Source organism: Pantherophis guttatus, chromosome 7, assembly GCF_059756535.1.
Source record: "Pantherophis guttatus breed Tessera chromosome 7, ASM5975653v1, whole genome shotgun sequence".
Taxonomy (NCBI): Eukaryota; Metazoa; Chordata; class Lepidosauria; order Squamata; family Colubridae; genus Pantherophis; species Pantherophis guttatus.
Window position 1 is genome coordinate 4,156,904 of NC_142069.1, and position 25,417 is coordinate 4,182,320.

The 25,417-nt window shown below is 44.8% G+C and overlaps 1 protein-coding gene across 2 annotated transcripts in view; it reads left to right on the forward strand.

Annotated features, from left to right (window-relative positions):
- Nucleotides 1–25,417, forward strand: part of CHCHD3 (coiled-coil-helix-coiled-coil-helix domain containing 3) — a 203,070-nt gene that overhangs the window by 157,169 nt on the left and 20,484 nt on the right. For both annotated transcript variants that reach the window (XM_034420781.2, XM_087873565.1), the window contains one exon: nt 13,864–13,934. In XM_034420781.2, the coding sequence (XP_034276672.2) occupies nt 13,864–13,934 (71 nt within the window). The remainder of the gene's footprint in view (nt 1–13,863; nt 13,935–25,417) is intronic.

The window sequence follows — 25,417 nt, forward strand, 5'->3', positions numbered from 1 at the left end:
GCCTCCAGAAGTTGTAAATGCTCCAATACTGGAAGTTTTTAAGAAAATGTTGGATAACCATTTGTCTGAAGTGGTGTAGGGTTTCCTGCCTAAGCAGGGGGTTAGACTAGAAGACCTCCAAGGTTCCCTTCCAACTCTTCTCTTCTCTTCTCTTCTCTTCTCTTCTCTTCTCTTCTCTTCTCTTCTCTTCTCTCCTCTCCTCTCCTCTCCTCTCCTCTCCTCTCCTCTCCTATCCTATCCTATCCTATCCTATCCTATCCTATCCTATCCTATCCTATCCTATCCCACTCCACTCCACTCCACTCCACTCTCCACTCCACATTTTCTATTCTATTCTATTCTATTCTATTCTATTCTATTCTATTCTATTCTATTCTATTCTATTCTATTCTATTCTATTCTATTCTATTCTATTCCATTCCATTCCATTCCATTCCATTCCATTCCATTCTATAACTTTAAATATGTTTTGACCCTCGGAGGATCAAGCTGGCTTATAAAAATAGCAGAATAACAGAGTTGGAAGGGATCTTGGAGGTCTTCTAGTCCAACCCCCTGCTTAGGCAGGAAACCCTACACCACTTCAGACAAATGGTCATCCAACATCTTCTTAAAAACTTCCAGTGTTGGAGCATTTGCAACTTCTGGAAGGTAAGTTGTTCCACTGATCAATTGTTCTCACTGTCAGGGAATTTCTCCTTAGTTCTAGGTTGCTTCTCTCCTTGATGAGTTTCCATCCGTTGCTTCTTGTCCTGCCCTCAGGAGCTTTGGAGAATAACGGAGATGGAAGGGACCTTGGAGATCTTGTAGTCCAACCCCCTACTGAAGCAGGAGACTCTATACTATTTCAGACAAATGGTTGTCCAATCTCTTCTTAAAAACCTCCAGTGATGGAGCCACCCACGACTTCTGAAGGCGAATTGGTCCACTGGTTAATTGTTCTCATTGATAGGAAATTTCTCCTTATTTTTAGGTTGCTTCTCTCCTTGATTAGTTTCCATCCGTTGTTTCTTGTCCTGCCCTCAGGGGCTTTGGAGAATAAGTTGACTCCAATTCTCCATTAAAATAATGGAAAAGACACTGAAGTTTTCATTCCTCTCTTATTTTGATTTACACATCGGATGGGATTGATAGCATCCATCCTGTAATCTTGAAGTTGGTGGGGCGGGGGCATTTAATTCTGAATTATTGAAGGAAAGGGCTTTTTAGCCAGAGCTCTAATCTCTTTGAGACACATTAATGCTTGGCTCAGCTCTGCTTGTTTTCTCATCCTGTTGAGAAATAACAGTTGCTGTGTTTGTGAGGTTCGGAAATGGATTTAAGACCTTTCAGGAGTTTGATCTTCCAGGAGATGATTCTCGACCCCGAAACTGAGCTAAGAGCACTTTTACTTTGAACACTCTTCCATACGTGTATTGTCACCCTGGAGAAAATCTCGTATAGATCAGGGATGAAATCCAGCAGGTTCTAACAGGTTCTACAGAACCGGTAGCAGAAATTTTGAGTAGTTCGGAGAACCGGCAAATGCCACCTCTGGCTGGCCCCAGAGTGGGGTGGGAATGGATATTTGGCAATATCCTTCCCCCAGGAGTGGGGAGGGAATGGGGATTTTGCAGTATCCTTCCCCTGGAGTGGGGTGGGAATGGAGATTTGGCAATATCCTTCCTCTGCCACGCCCACCAAGCCACACCCACCAAGCCACACCCACAGAACCGGTAGTAAAAAAAATTGGATTTCACCACTGGTATAGATTATATTGCATTGTATCGTATCGTATTTGTTTATTTATTAGATTTATGGTATAGACTAGTGATGGCTAACCTTTTTGCCATCGCGTGCCAGGAGAGGGGGTATGGGGGGGGTCACGTGCGTGTGTGCCCAAACCCATAATTCTTTGCGCCCGACCTCCGTGCATGCACACATGACCCCCCCCCCACTTAGCTCCTGGCACGTGATGGCCTGGTAGGTCCGATTTTCTCTCTCACTTAGTTCCAGAGCCTTAGTAGGAGTTTGGGGAGGGGGAAAACAGCCTTCCCCACCCCCAGAGGCCCTCCAGAGGCCAGAAACGGCCCGTTTGCCAACTTCCGGTGAGACCAAAAGGCATGTTTTTTGCTGTCCCCAGCCTCCAAAGCCTCTCTAGGATTCTGGGGAGGGCGAAAACGGCCTTTCCCACCATCCCAGGGGCCATTTTTGGCCTCCGGAGGGCTTCCGGGGGGAGTGGGGAAGGCCGTTTTCGCCCTCCCCAGACTCCTAGAAAGGCTCTGGAACCAAGTGAGAGAGAAAAACGGGCCTTCCCCCCCCGAGGCCCTCCTGTGTCAGGAAACAACCTGTTTCCGTACTTCTGGTGGGCCCAGAAGGCCCGAAAATCAGCTGACGCACGCCGGAGCTGAGCCCACTGGTTCGCCATCATGGGTATAGACTCAGTACTCGTAGAAGAAGAAACAACGTCCAAGTGAAAATGGGGAAGATACAATAATTCTTAATGCATGATCACAATTGAGCCCAAAATTTCTGTTGTTAAGCGAGACAGTTTTTAAGTGAGCTCGGTCCCACCTTATGACCTTTCTTGCCACAATTGTTAAGTGGATTTCCTTTATTTAGCGTACAGCATCTACAAAGGTCATGCCATCACAAATTTACAAATTTAGTTTAAATAAAGTGTCAGTATATGTATGTGTGTGTGTAGGTATGTATGTATGAACATGCATGTGTATATCTATCTATCTATCTGTCTGTCTGTCTATCTATCTATCTATCTATCTATCTATCTATCTATCTCTATCCTATCTATCTATCATCTATCTATATATCTTTCTATCTATCTATATCTATCTATCTATAGCTATCTATCATCTATCTATCTATCTATCATCTATCATCTGTCAGTCTATCTCTGTCTATCTATATCTATCTATCACACACTCTCTCTCTGTATATCTATATGTATCCATCTGTTCATCCATCCATCTATCTATCCATCCATCCATCCATCCATATCTCTCTCTCTGTCTGTCTCTCTCTTTTTGTATATCTATCTATATCTATCCCATCTATCTATCTTCTATCTATCTATCTATCTATCTATCTATCTATCTATATCTATCATCCGTCAGTCTGTCTGTCTCTGTCTGTCTATCTATCTATATCTATCCATCACTCACTCACTCTCTCTCTCTGTATATCTTTATGTAGCCATCCATCTATCATCTATCTATCTATCTATCTATCTATCTATCTATCTATCTATCTATCTATCTATCTAAAACATATGTGGACAATACTACATAGGAGATAATAAATTAAGATATACCCATGATATAATCACCATAATATGGAGTGATAGGATTGCAATGGGATGGGTGTTATAATTCGATCTCTCAGGATTAGCTAATCATCTAAATTAAGTGAATCATTGCAATTGTTAAGTGAGTCACACGGTTGTTAAGTGAATCTGGCTTCCCCCATTGACTTTGCTTCCCAGAAGGTCACAGAAGGGGATCACGTGACCCCTGCACACTGCAACCGTCGTAAATACGAGTCAGTGGCCCAAGTGGCTGAATTTTGGATCACGTGACCATTGGAAATGCTGCAACGGCCGTAGGTGCGAAGGTCATTTTTTTTTTAAGTTGTGTCGTGACCCTGAACGGTCACTAAATGAACCGTTGTAAGTCGAGGACTAGCTGTATAGAGAACATGGGATCCTTTGTGGAGGGGCGCAAAATGCCCTGAGGCCGAACATGTTTCGAATTTTGGGATTTCTGCAATCCAACGCGAAGGCTTTCTAGCCTTTTGCAAATCCGTTTCGTTTCACACTTTTCCCGTTTGTCGATTAGATTTTGAGATGCCGCTTTTTTAAGGGTTGCGGCTCCCTTAATATGCAATGCATTTCAGAGCATTCCTCTTGTAGATTGAAGGAGCCGTGCATGTCAGATTGATTGGTTAGTTATCTTTGGGGTGTAGCAACCGCTGAAAAAACGTGAACTCCTCGGCTGGTTTCAAACCGGAATTCAACGAGGTGTTATATTACATTACCTGTTTTTAACCAGGCTTGGAAAAAAGAGACGTTGGCTTCCATTTAAATCATGGCACCCCTGAGAGAGCATTTGATGATAAATCAGGACTCACGCATTGGAAGGTGTGCACAGATGAAAGACAGGCAGTCCTCGGGTTACGATCACAGGTGGGCTGAGAATTAATGTTGCTAAGTGAAACATTTGTTAAGTACGTCCCATTTTATGACTTCCCTTGGCACAGTTAAGTGAATCACTGTAGTTGTTAAATTAGTGAATATGGATGGATGGAGAGATAGAGAGGTAGATTAGATAGATAGATAGATAGATAGATAGATAGATAGATAGATAGATAGATAGATAGATAGATAGGCAGGCAGGCAGGCAGGCAGGCAGGCAGGCAGGCAGGCAGGCAGGCAGGCAGGCAGGCAGGCAGGCAGGCAGGTAGGTATAGATAGATGGTAGATAGATAGATAGATAAATAGATAGATAGATAGATAGATAGATAGATAGATAGATAGATAGATAAGTCGATAAGATAGATAGATAGATAGATAGATAGATAGATAGATAGATAGATAGATAGATAGATAGATAGATTATATAAGTAGAGAGAGAGATAAGTAGATACAGTAGATAGATAAATCAATATAGGTAGGTAGGTAGATTAGATAAGTAGATAGATACAGTAGATAGAGAGAGAAGTCGATAAGATAGATAGATAGATAGATAGATAGATAGATAGATAGATAGATAGATAGGCAGGCAAGCAGGCAGGCAGGCAGGCAGGCAGGTAGGTATAGATAGATGGTAGATAGATAGATAAATAGATAGATAGATAGATGATAGATAGATAGATAGATAGATAGATAGATGATAGATAGATAGATAGATAGATAGATAGATAGATAAGTTGATAAGATAGATAGATAGATAGATAGATAGATAGATAGATAGATAGATAGATAGATAGTAGGTAGGTAGGTAGATTATATAAGTAGAGAGAGAGATAAGTAGATACAGTAGATAGATAAATCAATATAGGTAGGTAGGTAGATTAGATAAGTAGATAGATACAGTAGAGAGGGGGAGAGAGGTAGAGATAAGTAGTTACAGTAGATAGATACAGTAGATAGGTAGTAGGTAGATTAGATTAGATAGATACAGTAGATAGAGAGGGAGGAAAGATAAGTAGATACAGTAGATAGGTACCGTATTTCCCCGAAAATAAGGCCCTGTCTTATATTTTTTTGAACCCTGAAATAAGCGCTTGGCCTTATTGCCATGCGGTCAAAAGCCTGATTGGGCTTATTATCAGGGGATGTCTTATTTTGGGGGAAACTGGGTAGGTAGGTAGATTAGATAAGTAGATAGATACAGTAGAGGGAGAGAGAAATAAGTAGATACAGAGAAGAGAATGGAATGGAATGGAATGGAAGAATAGAATAGAATAGAATAGAATAGAATAGAATAGAATAGAATAGAATAGAATAGAATAGAATAGAATAGAATAGAATAGAATAGAATAGAATTTTTCATTTTTTGGCCAAGTGTGATTGGACACACAAGGAATTTGTCTTTGGTGCATATGCTTTCAGTGTACATAAAGAAAAATAAAATACATTCATCAAGAATCATAAAACACTTAGTGATAGTCATAGGTTACTAAATAAGCAATCAAATCATACTAGGAAACAAATAAAACAATATAAATGGTAGAGATACAAGTAACAAGGACATAGTCATAAGTGGGAGGAGATAAGTAATAGGAAGGATGAGAAGATTAATAGTAGTGCAGACTTAGTGAATAGTTTGACAGTGTTGTGGGAATTATTTGTTTAGCAGAATGATGGTGTTTGGGAAAAAAACTGTCCTTGTGTCTAGTTGTTCTGGGGTGCAGTGCTCTATAGCGTCGTTCTGAGGGCAGGAGTTGAAACAGTTTATGTCCAGGATGTGAGGGGTCTGTAGATATTTTCACAGCCCTCTTTTTGACTCGTGCAGCAGACAGGTCCTCCATGGAAGGCAGGTTGGTAGCATAGATAAGATAAATTGATAAGATAGATAAGATATTTTTAAGGTTATTTGCCCCATACTAACCACAAGCCATGGCTAAAATTGGGGAGATTGCAAAACTAGCTTTCAGCTCAGCGTATGTGTTTTCAGTGTGTACAGTACAGCAACAAAAAGAGGAGTAGAATTCCTTACAATTTTCTCTCTATTTAGAACTGAACCTGCTCTAGAAAACGTGAAAGATATTTTATTTTTCTACTGCACTGATCCAGGATAAGGTATCGCTGTCATTTTCCCCGAGCAGGTATTTTTTAACCTGAAACTACTATACACTGTAATTTATTGCCTTATTAAGGGAGAGATTCAATTAACTAACAGGGAAAAAAGGAGCTATGGTTTTTTTCCCTGCCAATATATTAGAAGCCTGGACGTTAATGTAATTTTTAACAGCCAGCTCTATTAAAGTAATCAGGATATTTCTATCCAACATTTATATAGTTCTAGATTTCTTCTTTTAAAGGCGAGTGGGGGGAAAAAAGACAAAATAAAACCCTTCATCCATTGAGAAAGTATGTCTATATGCACAACTCAGTAGAATTCCAAGTAAAAAAAACCATATCATTTAACTAAGCTGAAGCTAAATCAGAGGGAGGATGGGTGGTTAAGAAGTATGACGCATAAATAAATAAACAACGATAAAAGGATGCTCAATATGTGTAGCAGCTTATTCAAATGGTGGAAGGAAGGAAGGAAGGAAGGAAGGAAGGAAGGAGAAAGGGAAAGAGAAGGAGAGAGAGAGAGGAAGGGAGGAGGAAAGGAAAGAGGGAGGGAGAGAAAGGAAGGGAAAGGAAAGGAAAGGAAGACGAGAGAAGGAAAGAGAGGAAGGAAAGGAGGGAGGGAGAGAAAGGAAAGAAAAGGGAGGGAGAGAGAGAGAAGGAGAGAAAGGAGAGGAATGGAAGTAAAAGGAAAGGAGAAAGGAAAGGAGGGAGGGAGAGAAAGGAAAGAAGAGGGAGGGAGAGAGAGGGAAGGAGAGAAAGGAGAGGAATGGAAGTGAAAGGAAAGGAGAAAGGAAAGGAGGGAGGGAGAGAGAGAAAGGAAAGAAGAGGGAGGGAGAGAAAGGAAGGGAAAGGAAAGGGAAAGGAAAGGAAGACGAGAGAAGGAAAGGGAAGGAAAGGAGGGAGGGAGGGAGAGAAAGGAAAGAAAAGGGAGGGAGAGAGAGAGAAGGAGAGAAAGGAGAGGAATGGAAGTGAAAGGAAAGGAGAAAGGAAAGGAGGGAGGGAGGGAGAGAAAGGAAAGAAGAGGGAGGGAGAGAGAGGGAAGGAGACGAATGGAAGTGAAAGGAGGAAGGAAAGGAGGGAGGGAAAGAAAGAAAGAAAGAAAGAGAAGAAACCCAGACGGCATGCAAAAAATATTGCTTTTGTGTCCAAAGACGTGCCTCCGTGCTTTAAAATGATAAAAAATTGCGATCGATCTTTACAACTGTTGTGTTCCATCTTTATTGATCAGGCCGAAGGGAGATGAATGGCTCTCGCTATGAGTGGTTGGGCAGCGTTAGCATCAGAACGGAGGGCAGGTTGAGAAGGGGTGATTCATCATCTCAAACGGGGGGGGGGGGACACCCGTCCATCTGCCCCCCCCTCCGGCCCTCCATCCGCCTGCGTCTAATCGCATCCCCATCGATTTTACGGGGTCTTTGAGCCACCTGGGTGTGATTGTCCTAGGATGAGCCCCATTGGTAAATCCAGAAGTTGTGTGTGTGTGTGTGTGTGTTGTGATTGTGTGACAGCAAGTTAAACAAGATTTTCATTTTCCATTTTTCTAACCGGCCGACAGCGATTTATGAAGAAATAAACTACCCCAGGAAAGTTGATGTCGGAGGCAGATGAATGAATGGGGGGGGGGCAGGTAGAGACTCTCTTGTTCTGTTTAATCTTCGTGCGGCCTTTTGACTGTCGCATCCGTTCCGCAATTTATTATAATTTGTGTAAAAGACACAGAGGCCTGCCTGCAACACAATTGTGCTGCATTCTTCGTCTCCTTGGTGTAATGTTGTTTTTTTTTTTTTTTTTTACAATAATTTTTGCCAGATCCCCAGCGAATTATCAGAGCGGTAGCAGAGAGCTGCGATCATTAAAAATCAGATCATCAAATATTTGTCCTGTTATTTTGTTTTCCAAGTGGCATTTTATCTTTGAGACGTCACTGAAGTAGTCCTCAGCTCACGGCCACAATGGAGCCCAACATTTTTGGTTATGAAGCAAGATGGTTGTTAAGTGAATTCTGCCCCCGTTTTACGACTTTTCTTGCCACCGTTGTTAAGTGAATCACTGCGGTTGTTAAATGAGCCACGCCGTTGTTAAGTGAACCTGGCTTCCCCATTGATTTTGCTCGCCGGAAGGTCGCGAAAGGGGATCACGTGACCCCCCCCCGGGATGCTGCGACGGTCATAAATACGAATCCATTGCCAAGTTGGATCACGTGGCCATGAGGATGCTACAGACGGTCATAAGTGTGAAAACCAGTCATAAGTCGCTTTTTTCGGTGCCATTGTAACTTTGAACGGTCACTAAGTGATCTGTTGTAAGTTGAGGACTAAATGTACATCTAAAGACAGGAGTTTTTTTCACTTCTGCCTGTGATTTTGATTTTCTAGCTTCTTGTTTCATCAAGTTGTGATTTTGATATGATACATAGCAGAAGATTCTACGGGAAGTTCTCGAGTCACGACCGTAATGGAACCTGCCCATCACGGTCCTAAGTCGTGACAATCATAAATCAGGTAACCCAAGTGGGCTTACCCATTTGAGGGGGTTGCCACAAAATAGAGGGGGTCAACCTATTTTTCAAAGCATCTGTTGTGACCCTGACTCCCGAGCCTGTCCCTTCCCGAGGAAGAGGACTCAGAAGGTGATGGGGAGGAACTGCCAAGGCCTCCCTCTCCAGGACCCTCCTCTCTGGCAATGCCTCAGGTTCCATCTGAAGGCCAGGAGGAACAGCTTGGGATGTGCCAGGAGGAAGGCATATCGGAGCACCAATTGATAGGGAGCGAGGATGATGAATCCTGGCTTGATCCCAGGCAGCGTCGGAGGGAGAAGCGTGCGCAGCAAGGGAAGAGGCATGGGAGGGCCAGAGATTGAGCTGAGTCACGGAGCCACGCCCCACCAGGAATAAAAGTGGGTGGGATTGCTCTTCAGGCTTTGCGACAGACAAAGTTAAACCCTGAAAGTCACATCGTGATCTCTGAAATTCGGCTTGGATATATTTTGGACTGAACATTGACTAAACTCTTGTCTGGTGGATAATTTGTTGCTCCTGGAACGGACTGAAGATAAGTCCTCTTCTGCTTTATGGGAGTGAAAACAGTCTTGGCAGGCATTCGGCAGTCTGCTGCCAAAACCTTGGTCTGCCAAGAATCCTAATCTGTTTACCTAATAAAATATTGGCAGGCGTGCTTGGTATTACATTTGCCTGTGTGAGGAAGGGGGACAGAACAGCACCAGAAGGCAGGACAAGAAGCAATGAATGGAAATGAATCAAGGAGAGAAGCAACTTAGTACTAAGGAGAAACTTCCTAACAGTGAGAACAATTAACCGGTGGAACAGCTTGCCTCCAGATGTTGGGTGCTCTGTCACTGGAAATTTTCAAGAAGAGGCTGAACAGCCATTTGTCTGAAATGGGGTAGGGTTTCCTGCTTGAGCAGGAGGTTGGATTAGAAGACCTCCAAGGTCCCTTCTGGGCTCTATTCTGATTACATTACATGTTTGTCTGAAATAGGATAGGGTGTTGTGGTCCGTCACAACCTGCGGAGCTGGCAGCAGAGTCGGATAGTGAGGAGGCTGGGGAGGACAATGGGCCAGTCCTGGAGTCATCTGGGAGTGATGCGCTGACTCCAGAGCCTCCAGAGGCGGACAGCAGAGAGGAAGAGGAACAGGAGGAGCCTGTTCCTAGTGCACGCATTTGAAAAGCTGTCAGAAGGCAAGAGCAGCTGAAGCAAAAAGGACGACTCAGGAGTAAGGCCAGAAGATAAGGCCCTCCCATAAGGCTCAAAAGAGCAGCAACGAGCCGTTGAGTTCTTTGTAGAAAAGCAACGTTGATTCCAGTGCTTCTTGTCAGCGTCTCTTGAACTTTGTGGGGTTTCTGCCAAGAAAAGCCTTTGGCAGGTTGCCAAAGACATCAAAGGTTGGTGATAAGGCCGACGGGCTGGTTATTAAGAATTTTGTTTTGGACTAAGCTGAGAATGAATTAATTCTCAGCTATTTTAATAAAATAAAGTTTGTTGAGGACTGAATTGTGTTTGGTAATCACTACTTGGGCCTTGGTCACAACACAGGGTCTCCTTCTTGAGCAGGGGGCTGGACTAGATGACCTCCAAGGTCCCTTCAGGGCTCTATTCTGATTACATTACTTCTTTCTCTGAAATGGGACAGGGTCTCCTGCTTGAGCAGGGGGTTGGACTAGAAGACCTCCAAGGTCATTCCTTCCAGCTCAATTCCGATGGATTGAAAACCGAGCGACCAACCTGATTTTATGACCTTCTCTGCAGAGGTTGTAAAACGAATGGCAGCGGTCGTAAAGAGAACGCCACGGCTGTTAAGCAAACCAAATAATTCAATATAGGCACGTTTTAACCCAAAACTGGAAGCAAATGCCTTTTTTTTTTCCAACGGACACAGTCCTACGACCATGGGACACTGCGTACGGTTGTAAAGGCGAGACGTTTGCCAACGTCGTAGCTGCGGACGCATGATCACGGGGGACAGGGGACTGCCGTTGGAACTGAATCTGCGACGAGACTGCCCCAAGGAGGCTCATTGGTCATAAATCGAGAACTGCCCGTATCAGAGAGCACCTAGTTTTTCGTCAAGTTATTTACCTCACTGCCGTTCACTCCGTTTTACCTCACAACCGCGAACAGGGGCCCTTCGCGCATCCTCCCTTTATTCCTTGCTCCAAGAACAGGCCGTCCTCGATTTAACAACCGCGGTCGAGCCCCAAAACGTCTGCTTGTTAAGGGAGACGTTGGTTGAGTTTTGCCCCGCTTTACGACCTTTCTTGCCACAGCTCTTAAATTGAATCGTTGCGGTTTGAAAAGTTAGTAACCCGGTTGTTGAGGGAATCCGGCTTCCCCATCGATTTAGCTCGTCAGAAGGTCGTCAAAGGGGAATCACGTGATCGCGGGACACAATAAGTCATAACTACGAAGCAGTTGCCAAGCGTCTGGATTTTGATCACACGGTCACAAGAATGCTTCACAGGTTTGTAAGTGCGCAAAATGGTCATACGTTACATAAGTAATAAGCAGTGAGGTACAACGAGGTTCCGTCTTAGGCCCAGTACTCTTCAATATCTTCTTCATAAATGACTTAGATGAGGGAATAGAAGGGGAACTGATCAAATTTGCAGATGACACTAAGGTGGCAGGAACAGCCAACACCCCAGAAGACCAGCTCAGGATCCGAAAAGATCTCGACAGACTTGAACAATGGGCCCCATCCAGCAACATGAAATTTAATCTGAAGAAAAGCAAGGTTTTACACCTGGGCAGGTATAAACCAAAGACACGAGTACAAATTAGGTGGAACCTGGCTATTCTAATTCTAATTCTATTCTAATTGATCGATCGCTTGACTTTTTTTCAGTGCTGTTGCAACAGTCACTAAATGAAGCGTTGTAAGTCGAGGACTATCTGTAGAACCGAATAAATACAGGGTGCCCCAAAAGACTGTTTTTACTCACAAGAGTGACTTGGCCAAATTATTTAGGAGTCCGCTTGAGGGCTGTGAGCATGGCCAAAGCTTGCCGATGCTGCGGGCTGTGTGTTTGCGGTTGCCAAGGCCTTTGTGATGTCATGAAGGTTCAGTTGGGAAACTCAACTGAACCTGGAGACCAGCAGTCCTTGAGGGTCACACGTGGTAGGACCAGAGGTAGGGCCTGGCTGGGGCTGAGGATGGAAAAGCCCGGGAGAAGAGGAAACCCAGCTAAAGGAAGAGGGCCCCCAATGAAAAAGGTACCAAGAGGAAATCCAAGCTGAAGGAGCGGTGGGGTGGGGTGGGGAGGAGAGAAATGTGGAGCTGAATTGGAAAGAAGGTGGATTGTGTGTGTTTTCTGGTCAACTCATTGGAACTAAAGAGTCCGTTTTTGGTAGTGGTTAATGTGCTGGCCTAGAGAGAAGGAATCTGTGAGTTCTAGTCCTGCCTTGAGCAAGAAAGCCGGCTGGGTGACTTTGGGCCAAATACCAGGAGACGGTGAGTTCTAGACCTGCCTTAGGCATGAAAGCCGGCTGGGTGACTTTGGGCCAAATACCAGGAGACGGTGAGTTCTAGACCTGCCTTAGGCATGAAAGCCGGCTGGGTGACTTTAGGCCAATCAACAGGAGATAGGGAATTCTAGTTCCTGCTTTAGGCATGAAAGGGAACTGGGTGACTTTGGGCCAATTACCAGGAGACGGTGAGTTCTAGTCCTGCCTTAGGCATGAAAGCCGGCTGGGTGACTTTAGGCCAATCAACAGGAGACAGGGAATTCTAGTCCTGCCTTAGACATGAAAGCTGGCTAGGTGACTTTAGGCCAATTACCAGGAGACAGTGAGTTCTAGTCCTGCCTTAAGCATGAAAGCCAACTGGGTGACTTTAGGCCAATCAACAGGAGATAGGGAATTCTAGTCCTGCCTTAGGCTTGAAAGCCAGCTAGATGACTTTGGGCCAATCACAAGGAGACAGTGAGTTCTAGTCGGACTATTGTAATGCTCTCTACATGGGGCTCCCCTTGAAGAGCACTCGGAGGCTCCAGCTGGTCCAGAATGCGGCCGCGCGGGTGGTTATGGGCGCAACTCATTGTGCCCACGTGACACCCCTCCTGCGCGAGCTGCACTGGCTCCCGGTGGTCTTCCGGGTGCGATTCAAGGTGTTGGTTACCACCTTTAAAGCGCTCCATGGCATAGGACCCGGGTACCTCCGAGACCGACTTCTGCCACCAATAGCCTCCCACCGACCAGTCCGCTCCCACAGAGAGGGTCTCCTCAAGGTGCCATCGGCCAAGTTATGTCGGCTGGTGACACCCAGGGGGAGGGCCTTCTCTGTGGGAGCCCCAGCCCTGTGGAATGAACTGCCCCCGGAAATACGTAAGATCTCCGACCTCCGTGTATTTCGCTGTGCACTCAAGACCCTGTTGTTCCGCCAGGCCGGGCTATCAACAAAATAGTTTTAAATTGGGGTATTTTAAATTTCTGGGGTTTTAATTGAGCCAAATTATTTAATCATTTTAAATTTTAATTGCTGTTTTGTCTTGTGTTTTTAAATAGGCTGTACACCGCCCTGAGTCCTTCGGGAGAAGGGCGATATAGAAATAAAATTATTATTATTATTATTATTATTATTATTATTATTATTATTATTATTATTATTATTATTATTAGTCCTGCCTTAGGCATGAAAGCCAACTGGGTGACTTTAGGCCAATCAACAGGAGATAGGGAATTCTAGTCCTGCCTTAGGCATGAAAGCCGGCTGGTGACTTTGGGCCAGTCCCTCTCTTTCAGCCCAACCCACCTCACAGGGTTGTTATGGAGAAAATTGGAGGAATATTAGGAATGTTTGCTAGATTGAATTATAAAGTAAGTTAAGTTTGGATTTTTTTAAAAATCTAATAAATACGAAAACAACACTTCGTGTGGGTCTGCCTGTGGCCGTGCTTGAATGTACAAGCATTGATACGCCCAAATATCTCTTCGAGAATTGCATGAACGATGAATCTCCACTCTATAAATATTGTCCCCGTTTCTCATTTGCTTTTTGGGGTGTTTATATTTAATTTCTTCTCTCTTTTTCTCCCCTGCTTTTTCTACAGAGCTCACAATTCTACAAAGTCACCACAGAACAATACGAGAAAGCTGTGAACGAGGTCAAATCCCGATTCAAGTAAGAAAGATCTTTTTTTAAAAAAAAAAACTTGTTTATCCCTTTTTATTTTGCTTTGCTTGCCCCTAAATGCCAGGGTGAAGCCGTTGCACCCCTTACCCATCATCCTGTGCCATGGAAGTGTAATACAGGTTGCCATTGTGATTTTTTTCAAGAAAGTGTTTGGATCGAAATGGCCTAGAGCAGGGTTTCTCAACCTTGATAGCTTCAAGATGGGTGGACTTCAACTCCCAGAATCCCCCAGCCAGCAGCGTGGAAGGAAGGAGAAAGAGGAAGGAAGGAGAAAGAGGAAGGAAGGAGAAAGAGGAAGGGAGGAAGGAAGGAAAAGTTGGATGGATGGAAGGAAGGAAAAGTTGGATGGATGGATGGATGGATGGATGGATGGATGGAAGAGAGGGAGGGAGGAGGAAGGAAGGGAAGGAGAAAGGAGGAAGGAAGGAAGGAGAAAGAGGAAGAGGAAGGAAGGAAGGAGAAAGAGGAAGAAAGGAAGGAAGGAAGGAAGGAAGGAAGGAAGGAAGGAAGGAAGGAAGGAAGGAAGGAAGGGCCGTGGTGGCACAGTGGTTAGAATTCAGTATCGTAGGCTAACTCTGCCGACAGCCAGCAGTTCAATTCTCACCAGCTCAAGGTTGACTCAGCCTTCCATCCTTCCGAGGTGGGTAAAATGAGGACCCAGATGGTTGGAGGCAATAGGCTGACTGTGTAAACAGAGAGGGCTGTAAAAGCACTGTGAAGCGGTATATAGGTCTAATTGCTATTGCTTGGGAGGGAGGGAAGGAAGGAAGGAAGGAAGGAAGGAGAAGGAGGAAGGGAGTAAGGAAGGAAGGAAAAGTATGGATGGATGGATGGATGGATGGAAGGGAGGAGGGAGGGAGGAGGAAGGAAGGGAAGGAGGAAGGAGGAAGGAAGGAGAAAGAGGAAGAGGAAGGAAGGAAAGGAGGAAGGAGAAAGGAAGGAAGGAAGGAGAAAGAGGGAGTAAGGAAGGAAGGAAAAGTATGGATGGATGGATGGAAGGGAGGAGGAAGGAAGGAAAGGAGGAAGGAGAAAGGAAGGAAGGAAGGAAGGAAGGAAGGAAGGAAAAGATGGATGGAAGGAAGGAAGGGCCATGGTGGCAAAGTGGTTAGAATGCAGTATCGTAGGCTAACTCTGCCGACAGCCAGGAGTTCAATCCTGACTGGCTCAAGGTTGACTCAGCCTTCCATCCTTCCCAGGTGGGTAAAATGAGGACCCAGATTGTTGGGGGCAAAAGGCTGACTCTGTAAACTGCTTAGAGAGGGCTGTAAAAGCACTGTGAAGCAGTGTATAGGTCTAAGAGCTATTGTTATTTTGAAAACACTGCTGCTGTCCTCACTGGATTCCAGAGCCGAACGTTTCCCCCATCCTCATCGAGAGGAAGGGGGGGGGGAAAAGCCATTTTAAATCAGCCATTGCAATTTTCCTTTAATGGGGCAGGGCAGGTAAAATTCTCTTTTATTATTCCCCAGAGGGCTAAATGAAGATCCTGTAATTGCAGGAACGGTGTAGCTTTGACCCTTCAGCCTCGGTCGATCTGCTGAGACTAATTCTTCCCAGAAACCATCTTCCTCCGTCATGTTTTTAGACTGGAGCATCCTTTGGTCATAAATGCAGGCCAGTTGCGAAGCGTCTGAATTTAAATGACGCGGCCATAGAAACGCTGCAACGCTCGTAAGTCGCTTTGTTTCAGCGGCAATGTAACTTTGAAAGGTTGGTAAACGAAGGGTTGTAAATCAGGGACCCAGTGAAAAGCACCCTCTGAGAACCTGGAAAAGGGAACTTTTACAGAAATCCCTTTTCCAATCCTTAATTCGATGATTAAAATTGGAATTAATGCTGTCTTTAAAAGTGCAGGCTAAAACAGTTTATTTAGTGGCCATTTGAAGTTACAACAACCCTGGAAAAAGTGACTTATGACTTATGACGGTTGTAGCATCCTGGGGTCATGGGATCTCCCTTTTGCGACCTTATGACAAGCCAAGTCAAGGGGGAAGCCGGATTCACTTAACAACCGTGTTACTAACTTAACAACTGCCGTGATTCGTTTAACAGCTGCGGCAAGAACAGTTGTAAAATGGGCCAAAATTTGCTTAACAGCTATCTTGCTTAATGACAGAAATTTTGGCACAGCTATGGCAAGAAAGGATATAAAATGGGCCAAAATTCACTTAACGGCTATCTTACTTAGCAATGGAAATTATGGGCTCAATTTTGGTCGTAAGTCGAATGTCAGGGTTCCAAGGAACACCCGCAATGAAAGAAAACTCCGAGACTTGAGTTTCCTCAAAGGTCCACTTTATTAGAGATTTCGTATTGGCACATCTGGGAAAACCCAAATCTGAAAGCTTCCAGGTTTTCCCCACCTGAAGGAAAGTCCGAGTCTCTGCCCAGCACCTGCTTGTCCATCACATGGTCCAATCAAAGCATCGTCGCAACTGGAGATGCCTCCCAGTTCCAACCTTCCAGGTGCAGGGCAAGATGGCCTTGACTCTCTGAGAAAGGAATGTTATTATGAGTACACATATCATCTATGCTCCATACAATCCCCCCCTTCCAGTTTTCCACAGGAGGAAATGTGGCAGGCCTGAAGATCCAACGAAAAAGATGGCTTCCAGGCCTGCCATCAAGGACTACCTGTATTACAATATGATTAATTTAAGACTAAACGCGATATAGGATTTTTTCTAAGATCCTCTAAAAAGGTCCCATCGGGAACGGGCTTCCAATTATTGGAATGAAATTAAAGGCCATCGTGCTTTCTTGCTTTACTACCGAAAAAACGAATGTGTTTTTAAAATTGTCCTTTTGGAATTTCAGCGCTCTTTTACGCATTTAAATTACTAAACAGATTTTCTTTTGAGTTCAGTTTGCTGTGTAAATCACTCCTGAGATGAAAGAAAAGCACCCCGTCCATTGATGTTTCGGGTTGGGTTTAATGGAACGTGAGGATAGAAGGCAAGCCGTGGTACCTTACAAAGAGCTTGCTTAATTGCCTGTAAAAAACAAAAAAAAAGAGGAATTAAATAAGGTTGAGCTGCTAAATTTATCATTCCGTGAAACGCATGAAGCAACGTGTTGCGTGTCAGCGTGATCTCAAGTTCGGAGTGTGAGATTAATAGAGCTAATTGCGGCATTGTTGCAAAGCAGCAACGCTTAATAAGGGCAAATATGCCTGGAATTTCTAGTAAGTTTCCACTCAAGAATTCACTTTCTGTGTCAGTTTAGAAAGGTTGAGTTTCACACAGCTGTCTGTCTTTTACAGGGATTATGTTAAAATGTTCATATTGAAATCTGTAGGCTGTACGGTGTGAATGCAAGACACGAGAGCCAGTTTGGCCTAGTGGTTAAGGTGCTGGCCTAGAAACCAGGAGACTGTGAGTTCTAGTCCTGCCTTAGGCATGAAAACTGGCTGGGCTACTTTGGGCTGATCACCAGGAGACGGTGATTTCTAGTCCTGCCTTAAGCATGAAAGCTGAGTAATTTTGAACCAATCATTGGGAGACGGTGAGTTCTAGTTCCTCCTTAGGCACGAAAGCCGAGTAATTTTGAACCAATTATCAGGAGATGGTGAGTTCTAGTTCCTCCTTAGGCATGAAAGCTGAGTAATTTTGAACCAATCATTGGGAGACGGTGAGTTCTAGTTCCTCCTTAGGCACGAAAGCCGAGTAATTTTGAACCAATTATCAGGAGATGGTGAGTTCTAGTTCCTCCTTAGGCATGAAAGCTGAGTAATTTTGAATCAATCATCGGGAGACGGTGAATTCTAGTTCCTCCTTAGGCACGAAAGCTGAGTAATTTTGAATCAATCATCGGGAGACGGTGAATTCTAGTTCCTCCTTAGGCACGAAAGCTGAGTAATTTTGAACCAATCATCGGGAGACGGTGAATTCTAGTTCCTCCTTAGGCATGAAAGCTGAGTAATTTTGAACCAATCATCAGGAGACGGTGAGTTCTAGTTCCGCCTTAGACATGAAAGGCAGCTGGGTGACTTTGAGCCAATCATCGGGAGACAGTGAGTTCTAGTCCTGCCATGTAGGAGACTACAGTGTAAATGCAGGATTTGAGAGCAATTTGGCTTGTAATTAAGGTGCTCGTCTAGAAACCAGGAGACGGTGAGTTCTAGTCCCTGCCTCGGGCGAAAGCCAGCTGGGTGACTTTGTGGTAGTCATTCTCTCATCCCAACTCACCTCGCAGGATTGTTGTTCCAGGGATAATAAGAGGCCAAAGAGTATTATGGATGTTCACCACCTTGAATTACTTATAAAGTAATAAAGTGGGGGAGGGGATCAAAATCTGATAATAAATAGTATTTAGTATTTTAGTATTTTATTTAATTTGTATACCGTCCTTCTCCAACAGGACTCAGGGCGGTGAACAGCCAAAATAAAACTGAACATACAAAATTTAAAAGCAGTTTAAAAAGTAATTAAATATTTTTGGCCACAATTTAATAAATTGTAAATTTATTAAATAAATAAATAAATATCCAAAGCCTTGTGTATTCCTACCAGCAAGTCTCTAAGGAATGCATGAGATATTTTAAAATATCCAAAATATCTGCGCAATGGATTATTTGGGAAGGTTCTGTGCCTGGAGGTGACCCTCGCTTGTACGAAGTGGGGAAAAAAAAATCTGCAAAGCGGCACGAAAATGGCACACAACCAAATGCTATCGAAAATGTCAGATCTAGCAATATGCAAATCGCACCCTGAAGGCCAACAAAACATTAAACAAGATAAAATCCCAATTCTTTTACACACAGTGGCCATTCAGCCAAAAAGAAAGAAAAGAAAAGAAAAGAAAAAAGAAAAGAAAAGAAACCGTTCCCTCTTGGGCGAAACGTTGCAACAGGCTCGGTAGCAAAACCCTGAGTCTCTGCCGAGGTTCTTTGCAAAGTCGTAGTGGCCTTCCCCTTTCAACTAGGAGCAAAGATTTTGCAGCTGGTCTTAAAATCGGAACGAAATCACTCTGGACCTCTGATCTTTTGTGTGTTTCAAACGCTGTAATCAACATCAGTATTTACAGTGAGTCCTTGATTTAACACCAGTCGCTTGGCACCACCAGCACTGACAGGGCAAGCCACTAGTAGTTATTCAAACTGAGAGTAAATCCCATTCCCTTCTAGCACTGATGGTGTTATCCCACAGTCCTCTGCCTCCTCCTCTTCCATTCCTTCTCCTCCTCCTCCTCCTCCTCCTCCTCCTCCTCCTCCTCCTCCTCCTCCTCCCTCTTCTCCTTCTCCCTCTTCTTCCTCCTCCTCCATCTTCCCCCCTCTCCTCCTCCTCCCTCACCACAAACCCTCACTCCCTTCAAGCACTGATGAAGTTACCTAGTTGGATCATGAAACGTTTGCAAGAAAACCACCAAACGCAAGGACCCCACAGTCCTCCTCCTCTCACTCCTCCTCCTCCCCCCACAAACCCCCCTCTCTTCTAAACACAGATAATGTTACCTAGTTGGGTCATAAAACGTCTGCAAGAACACCAAGGACTCCATAGTCATCGTAGTAGTGGTTGTCCTCCTCCTTGCAAACCCCACTCTCTTCTAGCACTGATGTTGTTTCCTAGTTGGGTCATGAAACGTCTGTAAGAAAACCTCCAAGCTCAGAGAGCACCAAGGACCCCGCAGTCTTCCTCTTTCTTCCTCTTCCTTCTCTTCCCTTCTCCTCCTCCTCCTCTCCATAAACCCCGCTCCTTTCCAGCACCGATGATGATGTTCCCTAGTTGGATCATGAAATATCTGCAAGAAAACCACCAAGCTGAGAGAGCGCCAAAGACCCCACCGTTCTCTTCCTCCTCCTATCTGCAAACCCCATTCCCTTCTGGCACTGATGATGTTCCCTAGTTGGGTCATGAAACGTCTGCCAGCAAACCACCCAGCTCTGAGAGCACCAAGGGTACGTCAAAGTATACTTCGAATTCCCAACAACTCCGCCAAGATGACGGACGTATACTTTGGTGTGAATAAATCATTCTTCAACATTGGAGACCTTTCCCAGATGGATGCCCTTGGGGTTCTCCAAGGACATCTCCCAAAATAGGATTCGGACTTGAACGGTGGTCCTTGGGTGATGCCCAGAAATAAAAAGATACTGGTCTATTAGTGATGGTTGGACTTCTCCATGAGTTTGCTCTCAACATTATTCTTCATTTGGCCCTTCTCAAGCCCAGGAGAGACAAGCTTGAACAGTCCGTCTTTGTGGTTCATTTGCCCTTTTGAAGAAATAGAGAAACAAAGCAGATGGGCCAACTCTCTGGAATTTTATCTACCATCTGATAATTTCCCCCCAGACAGTGTCTTCGCAAGAAAGTTGGTTAGAGGACTGGAGGCTAAAACATATAAAGAACGGTTGCTGGAATTGGGTATGTCTAGTTTAAGGAAAAGAAGGACTAGGAGAAACATCAGAGCAGTCTTCCAATATTTGAGGGGCTGCCCCAGAGAAGAAGGAGTCCACCTATTCTCCAAAGCATCCGAAGGCAGGAGAAGAAGCAACGGATGGAAACTAACCAGAGAGAGAAGCAGAACTAAGGAGAAATTTCCTGACAGTTAGAACAATTAACCAGTGGAACAACTTGCCTCCTGAAGTTGTGAGTGCTCCAACACTGGAAGTTTTTGAGAAGACATTGGACAGCCATTTGTCTGAAATGGTATAGGGTTTCGTGCCTGAGCAGGGGTCTGGACTAGACGACCTCCAAGGTCCCTTCTCTTCTGTCTCCCTTCTCACACAGGCAAATGTAATACCAAGCACGCGGCCAATATTTTATTAGGTAAACAGATTAGGATTCTTGGCAGACCAAGGTTTTGGCAGCAAACTGCCGAATGCCTGCCAAGACCGTTTTCACTCCCATAAAGCAGAAGAGGACTTATCTTCAGTCCGTTCCAGGAGCAACAAATTATCCACCAGACAAAAGTTCAGTCAATGTTCAGTCCAAAATATATCCAAGCCGAATTTCAGAGATCACGATGTGACTTTCAGGGTTTAACGTCGTCCGTCACAAAGCCTGAAGAGCAATCCCACCCACTTTTATTCCTGGTGGGGTGTGGCTCCGTGACTCAGCTCAATCTCTGGCCCTCCCACGCCTCTTCCGTTGCTGCACACGCTTCTCCCTCCGACGCTGCCTGGGATCAAGCCAGGATTCATCCTCTTCGCTCCCTATCAATTGGTGCTCCGATATGCCTTCCTCCTGGCACCTCCCAGGCTGTTCCTCCTGGCCTTCAGATGGAACCTGAGGCATTGCCAGAAAGGAGGGTCCTGGAGAGGGAGGCCTTGTCAGTTCCTCCCCATCACCTTCTGAGTCCTCTTCCTCTGTTAGGACAAGCTTGGGAGTCGGAGTCACAACACCTTCCAACTCTGTTATTCTGCTATTCTTTTTCTTTCCTTCCTCCCTCCCTCCCTCCCTCCCTCCCTCCTTCCTTCCTTCCTTCCTTCCTTCCTTCCTTCCTTCCTTCCTTCCTTCCTTCCCCATCATTGGAGGTTTTTAAGAAGAGATTGGACAACCATTTGTCTGAAATGGGATAGGGTTTCGTGCCTGAACAGGGGGTCAGACTAGAAGACCTCCAAGGTCCCTTCCAAATCTGTGATTCTGTTCTGTTCAAACCCAGGACTGTCCGTCTTCGTGGTTCATTGCCCTTTGGAAGAAGTAGAGGAGTGGAGCAGATGGCCCAACCGTCTCGAATTTATCTTCCACCAGACATTTTCTTCTCTGAAACTTACCTGATGCCCTCGTGGTGCTGTTCCCAGCAAGGCCCACATTTCAATATTCCAAAACGGAAGATTTCTTCCATTTAAAAAAAGAAAAAGAGAGAGAGATTTTTCCCGGGGTCTCGAATCCCATTGATCGTCGAATGTTTTATCTCTCTTTAAGACACTAATTCGCATCGATCCGACGGTAAGCGATCAGGCTGTGCAACTTCCTTCGATACTCCAAATTGCATTAAAACCTCATTAGCTCGGCCCCGCTGCCTTTTTTTTTCCTCGAGGCGGGCGTCGCGTTCTCCACTGTGGCATCGTAACCGAAATGATTATGTTACACAGGACGTCTCGTTTGCTAATGAAAAGTTTACATAATAAAGCAGAAAAGGGGGAAAGAAAAGCGAGAGGTTGGAATTACAGGAAGGGGCTCGCTCTGGAGGAAAAGGATTTCGGCTTTGATTGAATAATTATATTAGGGGCCTCTCCGGGACCCTGCCTTTTGTTCTTCCCAGAAACCTGGCAGCTTGGAGGATAAGCGTTGTTTGTTGTGATGCTTGAAACCAAAAGAGCCAATATTATTTGTCTAGGGATTCAGCCTAGACAAATTCAGCTCCCTGCAAATAATATTTTTAGCCCTTAGACTTATATACCGCTTCTCAGTGTCCTCTCTAAGCGCTTTACAGAGTCAGCCTCTTGCCCCCAACAATCTGGGCCCTCATCTGGGTCCACGTGTGGTGTGAACTAAATAAATAATTTATTTTATTTATTAGATTTGTATCCCACCTTTATTTCTTTAGAAGTTATCCAAGGTGGCAAACCTCAGAATAATCATCATCTCTTCTAATTTTCCTCCACAACCACCACCTTGTGAGTTGGATAGGGCCGGTTGTCATGCCTTAGGAACTAGAACTCACTGTCTCCTGGTGATTGGCTCAAAGTCCCCCAGCTGGCTTTCGCCTGAGGCAGGGACTAGAACTCAACGTCTCCTGGTTTCTAAGACCGGCACCTTAATTACTAGCCCAAACTGCTCGCAAGTCCTGCATTCAAACTGTAGTCCCCGTTGTCTTGCCCAAGGCAGGACTAGAACTCACCATCTCCCAGGACTCAGGAATTCTGGGAGTTGAAGTCCACAAGTCATAAAAGGACCATCGTTCTCCAACGCATGTATCATACCGATCAAAGCTTTGACTTCCCGGACTGGTGGTACTTAGAAAAGTTGGAGGAGGACAAGAGATGGGCGTCACATACTGTAACAACTGGTTCACCTAGAACAGTGTTTCTCAACCTTGGTAGCTTGAAGATGGGTGGGCTTCAATTCCCAGCTGGCTGGGGGATTCTGGGAGTTGAAGTCCACCCATCTTCAAGCTTCCAAGGTTGAAAAACACTGGCCTAGAACCAAAAATGTGAGCGCGTGCACGCTGGCTTCGATCACACGTGCTCCTTCCGCGCATTAGCGCAGCATCGGAAAAACGGTGATTGTATAGGACGAGACAGCGCAAGGGCAGGTGGGCGAGCCCAGCCACTGGCCGGAACTACCGGTTTGCCCGAACCGGCAGCGGCCCACCACTGAGGAGGACCTGCTGGCTATCCTTCTGAAGTTCTCCCAGGAAAAACCAGATCCCCGTCTAGCAAACGCTACCAAACTTTCTGTTTTTTTTTTTTCCTTTTAAGAAACGCCGTTGGCCTCTGAAAGTTTTGTAGCTCCCATCTCACGTTCCGGTTGAGGTTAAAAATGGACAGGCTAAAATCTGCATTATTTATATTGGCCGCTCATCCCGTCGGTAAGGAGCTGGGTGAACGGGCTCTGCTCATTATATCTCTCTATTCGTCTGCTCGGATGCCTTTAGGACTGGCTGCGAGTTTTAGCCCTTTGAACTTGCATGGTTTTTGTAACTGACAGCTTTACTTTTTTTCCCCTCCAGCTCCCGGGCAGTTTTCTCTTTTTGCCTTTGATCAATACCATCCATTAGGAATGTAGAGTTTCCAAGGCAGCAATATGAAATATTAATTAAGCACATTTTAGTTAGACAAATGTGTATTTGGAAAGCAGCAGAAGTTGGGTGTGTGTCTGTGTGTTTTGGAGGTCTTTCTCTCCCTCCCTCACTCCCTCCCTCTCTCTCTCTCTCTCTGTCTCTCTGTCTCTGTCTCTCTTTCTCTCTCTCGTGTATGTGTGTATTAAAATGCAATGATTTGAATACATATTTGATCTCCGTCTTTTCTTTCTTCTTGTTTTATTAGCATTTTTAATCCTGCCTTTAAGCAATACCCCTACCCTACAACAACAACAATCCTGTGAGGTGGGCTGCGCTGAGAGAGATGGACTGGCCTAAGGCCACTCAACCAGCTTTCATGCCTAAGGTGGGACTAGAACTCACCCTCTCCTGGTGATTCATCCGAAATCACCCAATTGACTTTCATACCTAAGGCGGGACTAGAACTCATCGTCTCCTGGTGATTGATCCGAAATCACCCAATTGACTTTCATACCTAAGGCGGGACTAGAACTAATTGTCTCCTGGTAATTGGCCCAAAGTTACCCAGTCAGCTTTCAAGCCTAATGCAGGACTAGAACTCGCCATTGGGTAATTGGTCAACATCACCCAGTTGGCTGTCATTCCTAAAAAGGGACTAGAACTCACAATCTCCTGGTTTCTAGGCTGGCATTTTAACCACTACGCCAATGTGGCTCTCAATGCATATGGGATCATTCTGGACCTTCCCTATTCTTTGTTAAAGTTAAAAACCAGTAGTTCAGGCAACAGGTTAGAAGCAGAGAGCAAATACCACCACCTTCTAGCACTGATGACGTAACCTGGTTGGGTCATGAGACGTTCTGCAAGAAAACAACCAAATTTAAAGAATCCCAAGGACCCCACATTTTGTGCTAATTCAGCACTTTGGTAAGCCCTGCATTTCTACGGTAACACTTCACACCTGCGTGAACTTGATCCCGACGCCATCTTTTGAACGTTGGTGAACCTCTCTTAGGTATCCCGGTGAGATGCTACCATGTTGGACGCAGATCAAGATAAGGGCCAGCGCTTCGTACTGCGAAGCTCAAACAATGTGAAATCAAACCCGCCGCTTGAAATGAAGAAAAGTTGCTTTTAATTCCTGAACATTAAAAAAAAAAAAAAATCCGTATCAGCTAAGGGTCATCAGACAAAGAGCTTTTTTTATTAATGAAGGTGCCGGAGACATTTTCTTCCTGCGTAGACGATGAAAACTCGTTTTTTTTTTCCCCCTGAATGGAGAAACTGAATTTAACCAACAAGAACCTCCTTCAAGGTGTAGCAGCCGATAAGAACGGCTCCCTTTTATTTTTCTCTTCATCAATTATTCCTCTCTAACTTGAATTATTGACATTCTTAAGGAAAGGACACCTTGCGCCAAACGGACTTGAGTGAGCCGTTGATGGACCTCCGGCTCTTTGGCCCGCTGACCCCAACGGATGACCTTGGCAAGCCAGTCCAGAACCCTGGAAAATAATCAGAGGCTGCTACTGTTTGAGGAAATGAACAATTATGGGACTCCCGTGACTAATGTCCACTAAAATATTAATCGTCCATTTGCTTAATTCCCTTCTGAAGGCATCTAACCTGGTGAACGTCAACATACCTTGGGAGAATGAGCTCAGAGCATTGATTTACATGTTGCGTACAGGAGGCTCTGCCTGAAATCAATCAGCTTCACTTGGCAACCATATTGAGCCACCATATTGAGAGACGGGGCTGGTGCTCGCTCTCTCTCTCTCTCTCTCCCCCTCTCTCTCTCTCTC